Source organism: Pristis pectinata, chromosome 1 (genome assembly GCF_009764475.1).
Source record: "Pristis pectinata isolate sPriPec2 chromosome 1, sPriPec2.1.pri, whole genome shotgun sequence".
In the NCBI taxonomy this organism is placed as follows: domain Eukaryota; kingdom Metazoa; phylum Chordata; class Chondrichthyes; order Rhinopristiformes; family Pristidae; genus Pristis; species Pristis pectinata.
Window position 1 is genome coordinate 144,028,704 of NC_067405.1, and position 20,827 is coordinate 144,049,530.

Here is a 20,827-nt window from a genome sequence, read left to right on the forward strand (position 1 = left end):
GCCCAATCTGGTAATGAAACAACTGCCTGCTTTCCAATAGCTGGAGGAACAGAGTAGACAGGGTGGTGAAGGCGGCTTTTGGCACGCTGGCCTTCATCAGTCAAACCACTGAGTATAAAAGTTGGGAGGTCATGGTGCGGTTGTACAGGATGCTAGTGAGGCCACACTTGGAGTATTGTGTTCAGTTTTGGTCGCCCTGCTATAGGAAAGATGTTATTAAACTGGAAAGAGAGCAGAAAAGATTTACGAGGATGTTGCCAGGACTCGAGGGACTGAGTTATAAGGAGAGGTTGGACCGGCCAGGACTTTATTCCTTGGAGCATAGGAGACTAAGGTGATCTTACAGAGGTGTATAAAATCATGAGGGCCATAGATAGGGAGAATGCACTCAGTCTCTTTCCCAGGGTTGGGGAATCAAGAACTAGAGGGCATAAGTTTAAGGTCAGAGGGGAGAGATTTAACAGGAACTTGAGGAACAACTTTTTTTTACACAAAGGGTGGTATCCATGTGGAATGAGCTGCCAGAGAAAATGGTTGAGGCAGGTATAATGACAACTTTTAAAAGACAGTTGGTCTTGTAGTGCCTGTCACTACAATCCAGGTATGGATTTTTGGAGCAATCCAGTGGAGTCCACTTTGTCGTTAACCTGTAGAGGGAAACAGGTATTTTCTGTGGACGGCCACGTCTCAAATGCCTTTGGGGTGGCAGATACTTCGGAACAAAGCAATGGAGATCATCAGTGATTGAGGTGTCGTATGGGTTCCATCGTGGAACATTTGGATTTCGTAATTTCTCTCTATTCTCTCTCTACATTTTCTCTTCAGTCAATGGTGGTTTTGCAAAAGCCTTTTCTCACATTTCACCTTATGACTTGCTGAAGTTATGGGCCAAATGCTGGCAAATCGGATTAGTTTGAATGGGCGTCTTGGTCGACATGAACCAGTTGGGCCGAAGGGCCTGCTTCCGTGCTGTACAGCTCTATGACTCTATGAAGGATGGGTGGCTTAGGCCGTTACAGTGGATATCAAATGGTGGGGTGTTTGTAGGTAGAGAATGGATGAAACCTCCAGACTGAGCTATCTTCGTCCTCAGCCATGCTTGCTTTTAAATATACTTCAGATATTCACCAGCACTGCTCTTATTATTTCCCTGAACTATGTTTGTTCTCCATATTAAAAGAGCCTTGTAAATCAGACAGACACTGGAAGCCCCCAGCCTTTAGCACCCTCTGTGTGTGCTGATCTAAACTACAGCAGTGGCTGGACTGCTTTGTTTCCTCAGGAGAAAATCAATCAATAAGGGTTCTCACTACGGCCAGAAGTTCATCATCTTTTATCGGGTTTGTACATGGTATTGGTATTGGTTTATTATTGTCACTTGTACCGAGGTACAGTGAAAAGCTTGTCTTACAAACCGATCGTACAGGTCAATTCATTACACAGTGCAGTTACATTGAGTTAGTACAGAGTGCATTGATGTAATACAGGTAGAAACAGTAACAGTCCAGAGTAAAGTGTCACAGCTACAGATAACATGCAGTGCAATAAGGTGCAAGGTCACAACAAGGTAGATCGTGAGGTCAAAGTCCACCTCATTGTATAAGGGAACTGTTCAATAGTCTTATCACAGTGGGGTAGAAGCTGTCCTTAAGTCTGGTGGTACATGCCCTCAGGCTCCTGTATCTTCTACCTGATGGAAGAGGAGAGAAGAGAGAATGTCCCGGGTGGGTGGGGTCTTTGATTATGCTGGCTGCTACACCAAGACAACGAGAGGTAAAGACAGAGTCCAAGGAGGTGAGGCTGGTGTTCGTGATGCGCTGGGCTGCGTCCACATGCAAGTTATAGACCAGAAGCTTTATCATTAAAAGATCAAAAACTGCTGGAACCACTCAGCAGGTCAGGCAGCATCTGTAGAAAGAGGAACAGTTAATGTTTCAGGTCTGAGAACCTTCATCACAACTGGTTTTGGATCCGAAACGTTAACCGTCTCTCTTTCCACAGATGCTGCCTGACATGCTGAGTGTTTCCAGCATCTTATGTCTTTATTTCAGATTTCTAGCATTTGTTTATCTTCATTTTCATGTGCTTTTTCATTAGTCTGCGTTATGCAGACTGGGCTCAGCCTGGGTGGTAAGCATGCTACAGTTGCCCAAGTGTCTCCAGGTTATGAAGAAGACCTGGGGATCCCACTCCAAGGATCTGTCAGGCAAGAACAGGAGTGAGCAAAGTTATGATGGTCGAATCTGTGATTAACCCGCGAACCACTAGACTGGACATCAAGGGGCCCAGATGCATGAGAGACTGGAGGATGGGCTATGCCTGGAACTATAGCCCAACAAATAATGCTGTATTAGCACTCTGAGCAGCAACTTCAAAGCAGATTTGGAGAGGTGGAGAGATTCTGAAGGAAGGTTCCAGTGCTCATTTATATCACTGTTACAAATCTGTATCTGTTGACATCGCCACCTCAAAATCAATGTCATCATTGATTAAGCAGTCTGGAAACTCTCTCATTGGGGTGACATGGTAGCGTAGTGGTTAGCGCAGCGCTATTACAGCACCAGCGACCTGGGTTCAATTCCAGCCGCTGTCTGTAAGGAGTTTGTACGTTCTCCCCGTGTCTGCGTGGGTTTCCTCCAGGTGCTCTGGTTTCCTCCCACATTCCAAAGACGTACTGTTAGGAAGTTGTGGCCATGCTACGTTGGCATCAGAAGCGTGGCAACACTTGTGGGCTGCCCCCAGAACATTCCACACAAAAATGCATTTCACTGTGTGTTTCGATGTGCATGTGACTAATGAGGAAATCTTATCTTATCTTCTTCCCTTTGGCTTGTTTAGTAATAATGCCAGCATCAATTTGCTCCCAGGACAGTCCTCGTGGAAAAAGCTTCAGTTGATGCTCTTGTAAAGTGTCTCTACATCTTACCTCACAGGCATATCCCTCCCCACCAGTGGCAGTATCTACATGAGGCGCTGCCTCAAGAAGGCAACATCTATCATCAAAGATCCTCACCATCCAGGCCATGCCATCTTCTCACAGCTACCATCAGGCAGGAGGTACAGAAGCCTGAAGTTCCACACCACCAGGTTCAGGAACAGCTACTTCCCTTCAACCCTCACATAACCCTAATCACTACCTCAGTATAGCAAAACTATGACCACTTTGCACTACAATGGACTTCATTTTTTTTGTTCTCATTGTGTTCTTTCTTGTAAAAATAATTTATAAATTATGTTTTTCTTGTGAATGTTGTGTATCTGATGCTATGTGCCTGTGATACTGCTGCAAGTAAGTTTTCATTGCACATGCATACTTGTGCAGATGGCAATAAACTCGACTTGACTTTAATATTTAGTGAATAGAAACCAGGCCTTTCAGATTCACATCCCTCCCTCCCACAATCCCATATCTTAAAGATTTTACTTCCTCAGGTACTAAATGTAAAACTCCCTTCAACGTCCAAAAGGTGTCATTCAACTGGAAAGGGTACAAAAAAAGATTTAGGGGGACGTTATTGAGACTGGAAGGTTTGAGTTATAAGGAGAGGTTGGATGACTTAGAACTTTTCTCCTGGAGCGTAGGGGACTGAGGGGTGACCTTAAAGAGGTTTAGAAAATCACATAGGGCATAGATAAGGTGAATAACCAAAGTCTTTTTCTGAGGGTAGGGGAGTCTAAAATTAAAGGGGAAAGATTTAGAAGGGACTTAAGGGGCAACTTCTTCACACACAGGGTGGTCCATATATGGAAAGAACTACCAGAGGAAGTGGTTGAGGCGGGTACAATAACAACATTTAAAAGACACTTGGACAGGTACATGGATAGGAAAGGTTTAGAGGAATATGGGTCAAATGCAGGCAAATGGGACTAGCTCAGTTAGGCAACTTGGTTGGCATGGACAGGTTGGGCCAAAGGGCCTGTATTCCGTGCTGTACACCTCTACAAATCTAAGAAAATTAAAATCCACCAGCAATGCACATGTTCAAAACCTTCCTCCTGCCCAGGATTAAGACTATGACAAGGGCGTATGTCTCACCAGAAAGTAAAGGCTGAACACTTAATTTGAATCCTGGCAAAGCATCTGCTTTATAGCCATCTTTTCATCAGACAGACTCTCTGATTAATAGATGACCTTGAACTCAGAGAGACTGCCTTCAAACAGTGCAACTGGCTGTACTCCAAGCCAATAATATAGTAAATACATATTTTCATAAACGAATTCAAGGAGAAAGCTTGCACTTAAAATGTTTAGCACAAATATTAGTGCCTAATAATACCCCATGTAACATATCAGGATAGGTAGATAGAAAGGTTGTCCAAGGTTACAGTAGGATATAGATCAGACAGAAAGTTGGGTGGAGCAACTGCAGATGGAATTTAATCCTCACAAGATGATGCCATTTGGAAAGACAAATAGGAGTAGGAAATGTACAGTAAACGGTAGGGCACTAATAAATGTTGATGAACAGAGACACCTTGGAGTCCAAGCGCATAATTCCCTGAAAGTGACAACACAGGTAGATAGGGTGGTGAAGAAGGCATGTGACATGCTTGCCTTCATAGGTTTGTGTATAGAATACAAGAGCTGGGACATTATGTTGCAGTTTTACAAAACACTGGTTAAGCTGCTGTGTGTGCAGTTCTGGTTGTCATCCCACAGGAAGGATGTGTCTCCACCCAAAAACGTCAACTGTCCATTTCCCTCCACAGATGCTGCCCAACCCGCTGACTTCCTCCAGCAGTTCGTTTTCTTAAACACAATACTAGTTGATCAAGGAGGGTAAATACCGATGTGCTTAGACCAAATAGCCTGTCGTAACAAGTATATGTTTTTCTAATTATGTCTCAGGAACATTGGAACAGGAGGAGATCATTTAGTCTGATGAGCTATAGAGTCATACAGCACGGAAACAGGCTCTTCGGCCCAACTCATCCATGCCGACTGTGTTGCCCAGCGAGTGAGTCCCATCTGCCCGCGTTTGGCCCATACCCTCTAAACCTCTCCTATCCATGGACTTATCTAGATGGCTTTTAAACGTTGCTAATGTGCCCGCCTCAACCACTGTTTCTGGCAACTCATTCCAAATACGCACCGCCTTTTGCGTGAAGAACTTACTCCTGATGTCCCTTTTAAATCTCTCACCTCTGATCTTAAACCTATGCCCTCTTGATTTCAGCACCCCCTCCCTGGGAAAAAGACCATGTGCTTTCATCCTGTCCATGCCCCTCATGATCTCATATACCTCTAGCAGGTCACCCCTCAATCTCCTACGTTCCAGGGAACAAAATCCTTGTCTACGCAACCTCTCCTTGTAACTCAGGCCCCCAAGTCCAGGCAACATCCTGGTAAATCTAGTTATTATTAATCTTTCCTATATGCTATCTTTCCTATAGCAGGGTGACCAAAACTGTACACAGTACTCCAAGTGCAGCCTCACCAATGTCTTATCTAACTTCCCAGCCTGTTCTCCCAATCAGTAAGATCGTTCCTAACTCCATGGCTTCAACTCTTGGGTTGGAAACAGGCAATGCTAGAAGTTAATAGCAATCAACTGTGATAGGGGTAAAAGAGATGGATTTATCTTTCACTTTGGTATTCACATCCCATCCCACCCTTAAATACTTAAAGCATTTCTTCACTTTCAAAGGTCAACTGTCCTAATCTGCAGTGTGTATGGTTCTTTATTGAGAAATCCAGCGTATGCTGGTAGTCCCATTTGAATTCTCTGTGCATGTTATCATAAACAAATATCAAAGGGCACCAAGAAAGAGTCTGATCAGGTGTGAAGAAGCTCTGACATTGATTGATAGGGGTGTTGCCCTGTTTCTGTGCCTTAACATTACAGAGTAGAATATCATAAAAATCCATTCTCAATCTCCAGTGTAGAACTGAGGCAGTGCTAAATTGTCTGAGGTGCTCTCTTTTAGATAAGGCTTTAACTTGAGGATCTGTCTGCTTTTCAAGTTGTTATTGTTTGTCACTCGTTCTTGAATAAGACCATGAAATCTAGTCTACAGTGCTGCAACACATACAGAGATGACACAAAGATCTCATGCTCCTATTTCTAAGAAGGCCTAGAGAATTATTCCCAGTGTCCTAACCAAACATGTCCCTCATTCAACACTGCAGAGGATTATTCAGGCATTTTCACTTTGCTCTTTGTAGGAGTTTACTATTTTCAAGCAGTAACTATACTTCAAAAGGGACTTCATTTGCTGCAGAATGCTTTGGAACATCCTGAAAGGGACAGGAAACAGCATTGTATGAATCAGTCTTTACTATGTCTTAAGGGAGAACCCAACAAACAAGGGTACATGTGTACAGCTCAAGCTTCACATTTGGCTTGGGGCCCTTTAGCTTACAACTATGTAATCACAGACCCTGCTCCAGTATCCTCTAATGTAGACACTTAATATTAAGTGCAGCTATTAAAATTAATTTGTCAAGTCCCACAATACCAACCAATGTTAGGTTTCTGCAAATGCTATGCCAAGCACTAGAAGCAGAGCATTTCGTGAAGCAACACTTAGCAGTGGTTTTATTTTACACAATTTTCAACTGAAGGCATTTCCCCCCCCCCCCCCCCCCCCATATATCCTAGTATTTTAAAAATCTTGAATACCAAGTGCTGACAAGATTATGCACATCTTGTTTTTGAAACCCACTGAGGTTTCTTATTCCACTACCCTTGGTGTTAACTTTAGCAACCTTTTATTACGAAAAGTCTCCTGTACTTCCTCTCCCTATACGTGCTTGTACTCTTGTGCCTGATGCAGGGTTTCGACACAAAATGTCGACAATTCCTTTCCGTGTCCTAGTGCAGGATTTCTGCCCCAAAACGTCAACAATTCCTCCCCCCCCCCCCCCCCCCCCCCCCCACAGATGCTGCTCGACCCACTGCGTTCCTCCAGCAGATTGTTTGTTGCTCCAGATTCCAGCATTTGCAGTCTCTTGTGTCTCCAGATTTTCTTCCCTAAAGGCCTTCAGTAATTTGGATGTTTTTTAAATTATAATCTGGAATTTCGACACTTTTACTCATAATAGCTTTTTTAATCTAATTTGATTAATTAGCTGAATTTAAATCCCCCAACGGCCATGGGTCAGATTTGAACCTGCATCTCTGGCTTTTGATGCCAGATTACTGGTCCACAAAATGTATGCTACCTTTCACTCTAAACAGAGTTGGAACTATGATGTTGTTCCTTCAACAAAATGAAGTCTAAATCCTAGATGTCCATACCCCACACCATCAAGCATCTTCACTATAAGACTGCAATAGTTCAAAAAGGTGGCCTACCACAACCCTCTCTGGGGTTGTTCTGGATCTATAATAAGTGCTGACCTTGCTAGTGATGACCACATCCTGTGGATCAGCTTAAATAAACCGTCTCTAAAAGAGTTAAGCACCAGGATTGTCAATCTTTCCTTGTTAGTCCTTCCAACATCGGCAGCATCCTCTAAATGAAAATGTATTTTGAAATAGAGGAGCAGAATTACAAACAGGTCTCTAGTTGTGGTCTTACCAAGCCAAAATACTTTTAAAAATACCCTCTCTAAAACCTATGTTGCATCCTTTGCAAGCAAGGTTATAATGTTTTCCTTTTCAACAGTATATGACGGGTGAGGTCAGTTAAGGTGGGGAGAAACTTGCAGAGCAGGAAGACAGGTACAGATTTGCTGTACTTAACAGTCTGTTTCTATGGTATAATTCTGTGCACTATCCTGGAAACTGTGTTGAAAGTTATAATGACCACTGCTAAAAACAAGCTCTCTCTCTTGCTCGGGTACCTCAAATACAATCTTATTTGCATCAGACATCACCGTTCCTTCATCATCATGGGGTCTAAATCCTGGAACTCCCTCCCTGACAAGGCTGTTGGGGTACCTTCACCAGGAGAACTGCAGCAGTTCAAGAAGGTAAGCTCGTCATCATCTTCTCAAGGGCAATTAGGGACAGGCATGAAGTACTGACCTTGCCAGTAAAGCCTAAACAATAAAAACGTGAAAATCTTCCCTCTGCCAAACTGAGAGTTTTCCTTGCATTAAACTAATCTTCCCCAGATCAAGCATCTGTTTCTTATAAAATTTTGTATGTATTCATCAGTTGCCACCAATTCACCTTTTTGGTATTATTCACAAGTCTGAGCAATTTGGACATTTTTTCCCCTTTAGACCACATAATAATAAATATAAATAACAATCATAATATTGAACGTATTTCATATTTTCATATATTTCATTTCACATTTCCTTGCATTATAGGAGACGACCATTCAGCCCATCTATTATGGCTCTCAGAGTAATCCCATAAATCCCCACTACCCTATTTATTTTCCTGTAACCTATTCTCTCTCATGCGCTTTAGCATGTCCCTGATGCTCCCACACAGCCACCCATTCCAGGATAATTTACAGTAGCCAGTTATCCTAACAAACAGCCTGTCTTTGGGATCTGGCAGGAAACTAGAGTACCCAGGGTGAACCTGCATAGTCACAGCATGAAGGGGTAAACTCCACACAGACAGCAACGGTGCTCGGAATCAAACTCAGGATGTGGGAGCTGTGAGACAGCTGCACTACCTGCAGTGCCACTGTACTGTCACACATTGTGTCGTCCTGCTGATAACAGGCGGTCAAACAGATACCAGCTTGTGCACTATTGTTAGCTGTTTACTACAAAATAATTGGAAATATTTCAAATGGATTAGCATCTATTCCATGGGTTTGAACCCTCTAGATGGGATAGTCTGGAGTGCCCTCCTGAATCCAGATAATATGGGATTTGCCCTCGGTGTACCTCAAGCTGGTGCCAGACTGTGGCGACGCTGTTATTACATTTATTATAATCACTCTACTCTTCTAACCTCAATTCCAAGACTGTAAGAATTACTATGTTTTAATCAGCTTACGGGTCTGGCGATCTTCCGATACAAAAGCCTGAAAGCACGTACCACCAGGCTCAAGGACAGCTTCTATCCTGCTGTTATAAGATTCTTGAACAGACCTCTCATATGCTAAAGATGAACTCTTGATCTCTCAATCTACTTTGCCGTGGCCCTTGCTCTTTTTTTGTCTACCTGCACTGAACTTTCTCTGTAACTGTAACACTATAGTCTGTATTCTGTTTATTTTAGAAACATAGAAACATAGAAAAAACTATAGCATAATTCAGGCCCTTCGGCCCACAAAGCTGTGCCGAACATGTCCCTACCCTAGAAATTACTAGGCTTACCCATAGCCCTCTATTTTATTCAGCTCCATGTACCTATCTAACAGTCTCTTGAAAGACCCTATCATATCTGCCTCCACCACCGTTGCCGGCAGCCCATTCCACGCACTCACCACTCTCTGAGTAAAAACCATTAACCCTGACATCTCCTCTATATCTACTCCCCAGCACCTTAAACCTATGTCCTCTTGTGGTCACAATTCAGCCCTGGGGAGAAGCCTCTGACTATCTACCCTATCAATACCTCTCATCATCTTATACACCTCTTATCAGGTCCCCCTCATCCTCCATCTCTCCAAGGAGAAAAGGCCGAGTTCCCTCACCTGCTTTCATAAGGCATGCTCTGCATTCCAGGCAGCATCCTTGTAATCTCCTCTGCACCCTCTCTATGGCTTCCACATCTTTCCTGTAGATGAGGCAACCAGAACTGAGCACAATACTCCGAGTGGGGTCTGACAGGGACCTATATAGCTGCAACAATACCTCACGGCTCGTAAATTCAATTCCCTGATTGATGAAGGACAATACACCATATGCCTTCTTAACCACAGGGTCTAACTGTGTAGCTGCTTTGAGCGTCCTACGGACTCGGACCCCAAGATCCCTCTGATCCTCCACACTGCCAAGAGTCCTACCATTAGTACTATATTCCACCAACATATTTGTTCCTTTTGTACTACCTCGATGTACTTATGTACAGAACGATCTGTCTGGATGGCAGGCAAGTATCTTGGTACATGTGACAATAATAGATCAATTACCAATTACCAGGTGAACAGCAACAAATATCCATATGAAAATCATTTTCTTGTAACTCAGTGTATAAAGTTGGCAGATCTAGGAGTTTTATTTCTCTTTGGGGTTGAAGATGACTTGATTCCACTCCAGTTTTCTGGATTCCAAGGTGATTAATGATGGTGTGATGCTGCTGCAAGTAAGTTTTTCATTGCACCTGTATACACATATACTTGTGCATATGACAATAAATTCGACTTTGACCTTGATTAGTGAGGCCCACATGGGATCTGCACACTCTGCCACAGCTGGGGCAGAACGTGCTTGATGGGGCAGGTGGTGGTCCTTCTTGGCTTGCAGTCAAAAGTATTTAAGGTCAAAAGTACCCCGTATGGTGGTTGATGTTGTTGCCTGCATTCTTCTTGGGAGTTATTGTGTAATGTGCTTCTTGATGATGAAATCCATCCATTGCAATGCAGGGAACACTTCCTCTGCATTATTTTTTTTTCTTCTGTACTACCTCCATGTACTTACCTATGGCACCATCTGTCTGGATGGCACTCAGCTTTTCACTAATATCTTGGTACATTTGACAATAATAAACCACTTACTTTGGGAAAGTGGCTGGAGGATCAGGTGATGAATTTGCCTGTGCAGTCAGCAGGGGAACCCCTCTGTAGTTGGTGCAACTGCCTTTGCCTTCTTCCTTGAAGATGGCCCTTGACATCTCTGAGTCCTTCTTTTCCCAGATGTAAGACGTGTGAATTTGCACCTGAAGTTCCTTTCCACCAGATGTTAGAACTTCAGGAGGGTATCGTATTCTCCAGTGGCCTGGTGGTATCTCAGCTGCCAACTTCTTGTCGGCTTGGGACTTCAGGATCAGCATCAGAATCAGGTCTACTGTCACTGACGTATGCCGTGAAATTTGTTGTTTTGTGGCAGCAGTACAGCGCAAGACATAAAAATGACTTGGAAGGTCCTTGGGTGTTTTGGCCCTAGATGGTCCGGACAGCACTAAATTATCCATGCATAACATGACTATTGGTTAACTGCTGATCTCCTGTGCTCTTTCCACTCATTATCTTTTCTTTAAATCACAAACTTTTTATTGAACATTACTGTAAACATTACTGTAAACTTCAGTTACTGTAAACTTTAACAACTATTCCAAAGTAATCTTGCACCTCCAAAATACTCGACGATAAACTGCTCTGATGCACTTTGTTGCCAAACCTACTGGTCGTAGTCGAGGGGAGTGAAAACAAATTTATTCCCATTGACCAGTGAAGGATGCAGTCGACCTAATAACTCATCCACACCACCCTGAGAGATTGCTCATTGCTTGCTGCAAGGGGGGGAAGTGAGGATAGCACAAAGTGAGAGAAGAGCATGGGGTGGGGTGGAGGGAGAGAGGATGGTGTAAAGTACAGGAAGCCTTAACAGCAATGGAAACCATTATACCTATACAAGCCTTTATTCAGCTCCATTATCCTACTCTCCTTTCACAGATTCTATTTCAAATATTTCTAAACCATTCCTTAACAACAGAATGGTCTCTGCCTCATCCAAAATGCTCTAGCAACCCTTTGTGTAAAGGCATAACAATTCCCCTCACTGAGGTTTTCAAGTGAATTCTTCATAATCACCAAGGCTTGACATCGAAAAAGAAACGTTCTATCATCATCAAACCTGCTTACTATTCCAAAGTCCTCCTTTACATCTCTTCAGACTCTGATGGAAAGCACAGCATTATCACCAGTCTCTCCTTGCTCAAGGGGAAAGAATTATAGAATCAGCAGGAGGCCATTCAGCCTGTTCCACCATTCAGTGCTGACCTGTACCCCAACAATAATTCGCCAGTACCCATTCCCCTTACATTTTTATTTTCCAAATGATTTTTCAGTTCCGGATTTGAAATGAACAGCATTAATTACTATTTACAGAATAGTTTCCAATTTATAGTCATAGAGTCTTTGACTCTACTGTGTGTCAAAATATTTACCAACTCTTACTCTTAAGCTATATCCACTCGCCCAAAGCTCCCCAACCAGGAATAATTATTTCCTTGCTCTCAGTTGCCTTTAATATATTGTAAACTTTCATCAAATCTCCCATTAATCTTCTACATTCCAGGTACTACAATCCTATTTGTACGACATCTTCTTATAGTTTAACCCTTTGAATCCAGTACAGGTCCTCCACAGGTTAAGCCCACCTGACTTATGGGCAGCCGGTACATATGAACAAGCGTTTGGAAGACCGGCTGGCTACTGTGGGTCTGCAGGGATCTTCTGCTGGCTGGGAATGGGGCACTTGTCTGTGCCTTCTTGCCCACCCCCCTCTCCCCTCCCCTTGAGCTGCAACAATCAGAGGCTGTCTGGAACTGAGCAGAGCCGGGAGCGCTGAGCAGTCTCACTCGCTCACTTCGCCGAGTCAGTGAGGCTGGCTGGCGGCCACTCTTCCCGTGCCTACTCCTCCTCCCCTCACAGCTGTTTCTGTGATCCTCTCCCACACACCGTTTCTGTTCATTTTCCAACTTAGAAACAGTTTGGGTTACGAACAGTTCTCAGGAACGGAACCCTGTCGTAACCTAGGAACTGCCTGTATCATTCTGGTAAACCTATGTCTCAATTTCTCCAAGATCAGATTATATCCTCCCAAGGATTGGATGCCTAGAAATGCACACAGGGTTCCATATGGAAGCAAAATATTGCCAATGCTGGAAATCCAAAAAGAAAACAGAAAATGCTAGGAGTACTTAGCAGGTCAGGCACTATCAGTGTGCAGAAACACAGATTTGACATTTTGGACAAGGACTGTTGATTGAACTGGAAAAGTGAGGAGATAAGTGCATTTTAAGATTCAGAGAGGTGGAGGGGTGGAAAGGACAGAAGGACTGTCTATGATAGGGTGCAGACCAAAGCTGTCAAGGTAACAATTAATTTAAAAAACTGGCACTGGGAGACAGAGAAGGAAAATGGGGACATAAACTGAAATAGAAAGGCACAGCCACACCATGAAGTGGGAGGAACAAAAAAGGGAGATTACCTGATATTGTTAAATTCATATATGTTGTATACTGTAACTGCTCTACCCAGGACCACGGATTGGTACGGCAACTGCTCTGCCCAGAACTGCAAGAAAACTGCAGAGAGCTGTGACACAGCCTCCCCTCCTTGGGCTCTGTCTTTACCTCTCGCTGCCTTGGTGAAGCAGCCAGCATAAATCAAAGCCCACCCACCCGGGACATTCTCTCTTCTCTCCTCTTCCATCAGGTAGAAGATACAGGAGCCTGAGGGCACGTACCACCAGGCTTAAGGACAGCTTCTACCCCACTGTGATAAGACTATTGAACGGTTCCCTTATACGATGAGATGGACTCTGACCTCACCATCTACCTTGTAGTGACCTTGCACCTTATTGCACTGCACTTTCTCTTAGCTGTGACACTTTACTCTGTACTGTTATTGTTTTTACCTGTACTACCTCAATGCACTCTGTACTAACTCCATGTAACTGCACTGTGTAATGAATTGACCTGTACGATCGGTATGCACGACAAGTTTTTCACTGTACCTCGGTACGAGTGACAATAATAAACCAATACCAATAGTAGATAAAATCAGGAGGCGCATAGATAAGGTGGATAGTCACAATCTTTTTCTCAGGGTAGAGGAATCTAAACTAGTAGACATAGATTTAAGGTGAGGGGGACAGATTTACAAGGGACCTGGGGGGAAACTTATTCACACAGAGGGTGGCGGGTATGTGGAACAAGCTGCCAGAAGAAGCGGTAGAGGCGGGTACAATTACAATGTGTAAAAGACATTTAGACAGGCACAGGGATAGGAAAGGTTTAGAAGGAAACAGGCGAAATGCAGGCAAATGGAAGTAGCACAGATGGACATCTTGTGCGGCATGGACGAGTTGGCCGAAGGGCCTGTTTCTGTGCTATGACTCTATGGTCGTAATGTACTCAGACAGAAGTGAAGGTGCTGTGCCTTCAGCTTACACTGGGCAGCACTGGAGCCACGTAGGAGGCTGATGAGATAAAGGTTAGAGTGGGGGTGGGGTAGAGAATTAAGTGACAGAACTAATGCTGTCTAACTAGGGCTTTTAGAACTCCTATCCCTTGTAATTTAGAAATAAGGCCAGCATTTCATTAAACTAATGAAACACATCTTTAGTGTCAATACAGAGGCCTCAAATGACTATTATTTCCTGCTCAGATAAAACAAATGTCCATGACACTTTAATGATCTATGTACCAATGGAACTTTTCCCCACATATCATCATCTAGAAATACTATATTCTATGCTTTTAATCCAGAGTCATCTACTTCGAATGTGTTTACCCAACTTAGCTATTTGAGCATTAATATTAATTTTTGCATTTCCCTCCACAACAGTTACAATATCACCAATGAAACTGAACACATCTTTCACTGACTGTTCTACAAAATTATGATTGAAATAGCAACACTGAGACCTGTGGATGATGGAAACTTTCATGTTAGACTCAGTCAGTGCTGCACCAATTGGAGAATGCATCTTAGGAGAGCAGCAACTGCAGTTGAAACAATGAGTGGGTGCATGGAGTTAACTTCAGACTGGGTTCGGTCCCCTCCCTTTAACCTGGGAATCTCTCTGCAGGTTGCTTCTCCTTCCATCTGGGCTACACTGTTTAGTGAGGAGGTTGAGTGGCAATATACAAGTCAGGCTAAGTGATTAGAGGAACATCCAAGGTGATTAAGTTAATTGTCTATTGTCTAGTTCCCAAAGCCGTCTATCACAGGAGACCAAAATAGCAGTGCTGATTTTCAGCTGACACCAAAAGAACAGAAAGGAGTTCAAGATTAATTTAAAAACATTCGCACTTTTGTAGCATAGGATTCGGCAATGATTCTGAGTCTGTAAACAGGCACCGCTACCAACTGCATCTTGTCCAGGAATTATCTTGTCGTATAGGGCAAGAGCTCGTGTGTGGTCACCCTCCACGTAATAACACTTGGCCAAAAGCATGTTGGCTTCCTGCATAAACTCTTGCTGAGAACAGAACAGGGTACAAATAGGATGAGTAAACAGCACCTGATCTGAGACACAAGAGGCTGCAGATGCTGGAATCTGGAGCAACACACAAAGTGCTGGAGGAACTCAGCAGGTCAGGCAGCATCTGTGGAGGGAAACAGACAGTCGATGTTTCGGGTTGAGACCCTTCATGTCTCCATTTTGCTGCCTCCACTGCAAAGTCTCTTCAAGGTGTGCCTACTCTGAAGAAGTTATCCTTCTCTCTTTGCCAGTCCAGATGAAGTGCCTTGACCCGAAAAATCAACTGTCCATTTCCCTCCATAGGTGCTGCCTGACCCGCTGAGTTCCTCCAGCACTTTGTGTGTAGCTCCTGACCTGAGCGTTGCAGAGACTTGGTCACACCACATTACTCTTACACCGGCTGGAATAGTTTTATCCTTAACCACAAATGACAAGGTGGTGGTGGTTCACAATCTTGAACCACTGCAGTGCAAATGATGAAGGCATTTCCACAGTGCTGTTGGATAGGGGATTCCATGATTTGGACTCAGCAACATTAAAGGATTAGCAACATATTTCCAAGTCAGGATGGCTGGCAATTTGGAGGGGAACTCACAGGTACTTCAAGGAGGTGGCTCACCACCACCTTCTCATGGATATTCAGGTAAACTGCTCACCTCTCATTATTTGGCCTTTCCATCCTTGTGGCAATTGTACCCTTGATCTTTAAAGCTTTCCTCTGAACCACTTTGCCTGGCTTTTCGCTAGAGTTATAACCTGGTATATTTCATTCCCTTTCCTGACCACCTTGCAGCACAACACAATGTGTGCTGCTATAGTATAGCGCTGGATAACAACATACTGCATCATGGCATTGCTGAACATTGCCACAAGACAGCACCATACAAATGGCACTTCTTGCAGTGTAACTGCTCATTACCCAACACCCAGCGAAAAAAAGCAACACATTCAAAATTCACTGTGCATATTTTAAAATTAATTACCTTGGAAAGAGATTTCCAGTTTTGGGATTGGGAAAATACCATTAGCACAACTGTGATATTAATTTACAAACTGATACATTTGACATCAGAATGTTCTACTGATACAGGTACAAAGCTTGCAATGTGCCGCTCATTACCTTCAAATTGCCTCTGTCCAGGGCAGCTATGAGGTGCTTCTTCACTTCAATCAGCTTTGACTTGGCATCTGGAGGACTGGCCCCTGGTTTGATTGGGTTATCTTTCACATACTGCTCCAGCTTTGACTCTCCAAGCAGCAGCTCTGCCAGGTCATCTGGGAAAGAGCAGAGATAGCAATTAGTCTTAAAGAAAGAACAACAAAAACCTGCATCCTCAGGACATTGAGAAGTTCCATATGCTGATGAAGTCATCTTTGAGGTGCTGTTGTGAGAGAGCCCAGCTACTGATTCCTCATTCTGGCAGGTTTAAGTGCACTCATTTGAATTATTAACACATCCCATTTCTCTTCCCAATCTTTCTCATTGGCCTGTAGGCAGCCATAGAACCACAGGACACTACAGCACAGAAAACAGGCCATTCTGCCCTTCTAGTCTGTGCCAAAATGTTATTCAGCTAGTCCCATTGACCTGCACCCAGTCCATAACCCTCCAGACCTCTCCCATCCATGTATCTATCCAATTTATTCTTAAAACTTCAGATGGCAGCCCGTTCCACACTCCACCACTCTGAGTGAAGAAGTTCCCCTAATGTTCCCCCTAAACCTTTCTCCCTTCACCCTAAGCCATGTCCTCTCCTACTTATCTCTCCTAACCTAGGTGGAAAGAGCCTACTTGCATTTACTGTGTCTATACCCCGCATAATTTTGTAAACCTCTATCAAATCTCCCCTCATTCTTCTGCGCTCCAAGAAATAAAGTCCTAACCTGTTCAATCTTTCCCTGTAATTCAACTCCTGAAGACCTGGCAACATTCTAGTAAATCTTCTCTGCACTTTTTCAATCTTACTGATATCTTTCCTATAGTTAGGTGACCAGAACTGCACACAATACTCCAAATTTGGCCTCACCAATGTCTTATACAACCTCACCATAACATTCCAACTCCTATATTCAATACTTTGTGTTGAGGATGATTGCAGCACAGAAGAAGCAAGAGATCACCAAACAACACATGTCAACAGGAGCTCAGTTAGTGGGACTTATGCGTCTGAGTCAGAAGGTCACAGTTTCAAATCCTACTCTATACATGGATATTTCATCGTAGCACAGTGTTCTGCTACAGCAGGTTACAGCTGTCAAATGTCCTCAACAGTCCCCTCACCAAGATACATTTCTGGACCAACATATAAAATCACTCACATATTTCAATGCTCTTTGTGGGAGTTTTCTGCGCACACACCATAGCGATTATTGTAGGCAAGCTCAACATTGGAAAGCATCCACGGCTACACTGATTTATAAAATAGCCTTAAATAATCTAACTTCATCTCTCTCTCTCCACAGGATGGACCAAGAAGATTTATTTTCAAAAATATACTTTATATTTACTATATACGATAAAAGCAATTGGGACATAACATTATCTTCATTCACTGTACCAAGCAACTCAATACATTTAATCACTAATGTTTCATCCTTAAGCACTGCACCAGTGAAGTGGCTGAGAGGTTGTTACACAGGGCCCAGTCCCTCGGTGTCCAGTGGTAGCAGGACACTAGGCTGTGGTCCTTCCCCACTGAGGTTTGCGATGGCTGCACCAAGTTTCAGTGTGTCCCTTGGCATCTACTTCTGCACCTTATCATGGCATTGTAGAGCATGGAAACAGGCCATTCGGCCCAACTTGTCCATGCCGACCAGTGGGCACCCTTCCATATTAATCCCAGCTTCCAGCGCTTGATCTGTAGCCTTCTGTGCCAAGTGATTCAAGAGCTCAGCTGGACACCACTTAAACACTGTCGGCAACCCAGCTTGACCCACTCTCTTATGCAGTTACCAACTCTGGCTGAAGAAGGTCCCCCTCATACCCCCTCTAAATCTCTTCCCCCTTACCCTAAATCTATGTCCTCTAGCTTTATCTACCTCTGACATGAGCAAAGGTTTCCTGCTATCTACCCTACCTATATCCCTCCGAATGTTAATAGAATATGTCAGTTGTCAGCCTTCAGCTGCAGATGTCTTCTTGCCCTGGAATACTGACAGGTTTCAGGCAGACATTGGTGCACCTTTCACTGAGTTAATGAGTGTCCAGCAGCAATCGACCTTTGTCACAGTGTGGACCTCAGCCTTATGCAGCTGCTTGGGATGAACCTGGACAGAGACCACTGCATCTGCTTCCAGACCTTCCTAGCAAACACGTAAGGACCGCGTCATGCACCATGGCAACCACCTTGAGGGCAGTGTGCAGAGATACCGAGACTCCAGCTGTGCATGAAGGATCTGACGGAGAAAGGCCTTCTCACAATCAACCACACTAGACCTTGGTGCTTGTTTGAGACCCTAGAGATGAGGTCTCCTGCCAAATGACTTTGAGTCTGCACTCGATCCACTACCTGCTCCTCCTTCAGGGCCTCCATGTAGATCACTAACTGACTGCCTTGTGATCAAATGGAGACACAAGAGACTGCAGATGCTGGATTCTGGATTGTTTGACAGAAACTCTTCCAACTGCCAGTTATTGTCCCTCCTTTCTTGCCCTTGTGGGTGCCACTTTATTGCAGCACTGTAATTAATGGTGAGAAGGAACTACCACGGTGCTGTTTGGGAGATACTAAAGATTCTAAAGAGCAACAATGAGGGAACTGTGACAGGTTTACAAGTTGAACTGACTGGTAATTTGGACAGAATTCAGAGGTGGTAGTGTTCCCATGTTCAGTTCCCTTATCAGATGGGATGGACTCTTGACCTCACAATCTACCTTGTTATAAGCTTGCACCTTATTGTCTACCTGCACTGCACTTTCTCTGCAGCCATGACACTTTACTCTGTATTCTGTTATTGTTTTTTACCCTGTACTACCATCAATGCACTGTGTAATAAATTGATCTCTACGATCGGTATGCAAGACAAGATTTTTCCACTGTACCTTGGTACAAGTGACAATAGTAAACCAATACCAATACTATGTACCCAGTGGCCTTGAAGTGGAGCTCATGGGTTATGGAAGTCTTGGGTTCTAGAGATGATAAGTTGAAGAAATCTTGACCAGTCCCTATTATCCTCCTTTGTGACTCAGTGCAGGCTTGGTGAGCACACATTGGATAGTGACTGATTCTAGATGTTTAGATTCTGCATCAACATTCCTCCTGCACAGGCATAGTTAGCCACCGTCTTTTTCCCATGGTAAGGGAGGCTAAAACTAGAGGGCATAGGTTCAAGGTGAGAGGAGAAAAATTTAGAGGGGACCTGAAGGGCAACCTTTTCACACAGAGGGTGGTGGGCACATGGAATGAGCTGCCAGAGGAAGTGGTGAGGGCAGGTACTAAAAGACATTTGGACAGGTAAATGGATAGGAAAAGATTCAGAGGGATATGGGCCAAGCATGGGGAAATAGGATTAGCATATATATAGGCATCAGGGTTGGCATGGACCAATTGGGCCTTTGGTTGTCAAGATAGTGAAATGCTATGGGTAGTGGATGGGGCATCAACCAAACAGAACTTCCCTGGCCTTATCGATGCTTACAAATGTTGTTAGAGCTACACTCATTTAAACAAGTGGAGAGTATTCCATCACAGGATTAGGGATTGCACCCAAGGAACAGGCAGAGCACACTCCCACTGAGGATACAGTTGCGTGATTGGCGTGCGTGGCAGGACCAGGGATGTTACTTGAGTTAAGTTGGGGTGGGACGGATTGTGTTATTGGAGAAGTTGGGGAGGGAAGGACTGTGTGACTTAGCCAAGGGATGGGGGATATGGGGCAGGGATGGGATTCATGAAACCGGTTGGAGTGAGGGTAAGCCTAGTTACTTGTTCAAAGCCTGCTGGGACCAGATGACAGGTCAGTCACATCATGTGAATCTCCTGATACAGCATCAGAGTCGAGTCAGGTCAGCGATGCTGAGTGGCTGAACAATTCATCTAAGTCCATATGCTCCACTTGCTTTTGTGTGCAGGCTGTACACAGCAATTTGGGTATTTTGGACAGTTTTCTACAAATCACCCAAGGGTTTGGGCAGGGTAGACAAAATAATAGAGACTTAAGCTCAGGCTGGGTTTGACAGTGATTTAACCATTTTTATATTGTACCTCACCAGGCATCAAGGGCGAGGGAAAAGAGATATGGATGGGGGAGGTGGTGATGACAGTGGACAAAGATTGCATTGGAGATGCAGGAGGTATGGGGGACAGCGGGAAATTGGGGGAGGGGGGGATGGTGAGGGGAGAGATCGGGGGAGAGGGGAGAATGGGGGGAGTTGAGGGGGGATAAGGGGAGGGGGAATAGGGTGGAGAGGGGCAGGAATGGGGGGTGGGGGAGGTGGATAGGGGAGGAGGATGGGGAGGAGGGAGAGGAGGGGGGGAGGAGGGGATGAGGGGGAGAGAATGGGGATAGGAGATGGGGATGATGGGGGATAGTGACGGAAGGGAAGAGGAAAGGGGAACGGGATGGAGGAAGGGACGGGGTGCAGGGGACGGGGGAGGGACAGGGGCGCAGGGGACGGGGAAAGGGACGGGGGGTAGGGACGGGGGCGCGGGGGACAGCGGTCGGAGGAGGACAGGGGTGCGGGGGACGGGGAGGGACAGGGGGTCGGGGGGAACGGGTGGGGGACAGGGGTGCGGGGGACGGGGACAGGGAAGGACAGGGGGGCGCGGGGGACGGGGAGGGACAGGGGGGCGCGGGGGACGGGGAGGGACA

At 44.6% G+C, this 20,827-nt stretch overlaps 1 protein-coding gene across 2 annotated transcripts in view; it reads right to left on the reverse strand.

Moving 5' to 3' along the window:
• Positions 1-20,827, reverse strand: part of ttc7b (tetratricopeptide repeat domain 7B) — a 374,815-nt gene that overhangs the window by 352,561 nt on the left and 1,427 nt on the right. The window contains exons 2-3 of one of the 2 annotated variants that reach the window (XM_052013458.1): positions 16,134-16,288; positions 14,841-15,010 (exon numbers count right to left, since the gene is read on the reverse strand). In XM_052013458.1, coding sequence (XP_051869418.1) covers positions 14,841-14,904 — 64 coding nt within the window. In that variant the 5' untranslated portion in view covers positions 14,905-15,010; positions 16,134-16,288. The remainder of the gene's footprint in view (positions 1-14,840; positions 15,011-16,133; positions 16,289-20,827) is intronic. The other variant, XM_052013468.1, reaches the window with a different exon arrangement.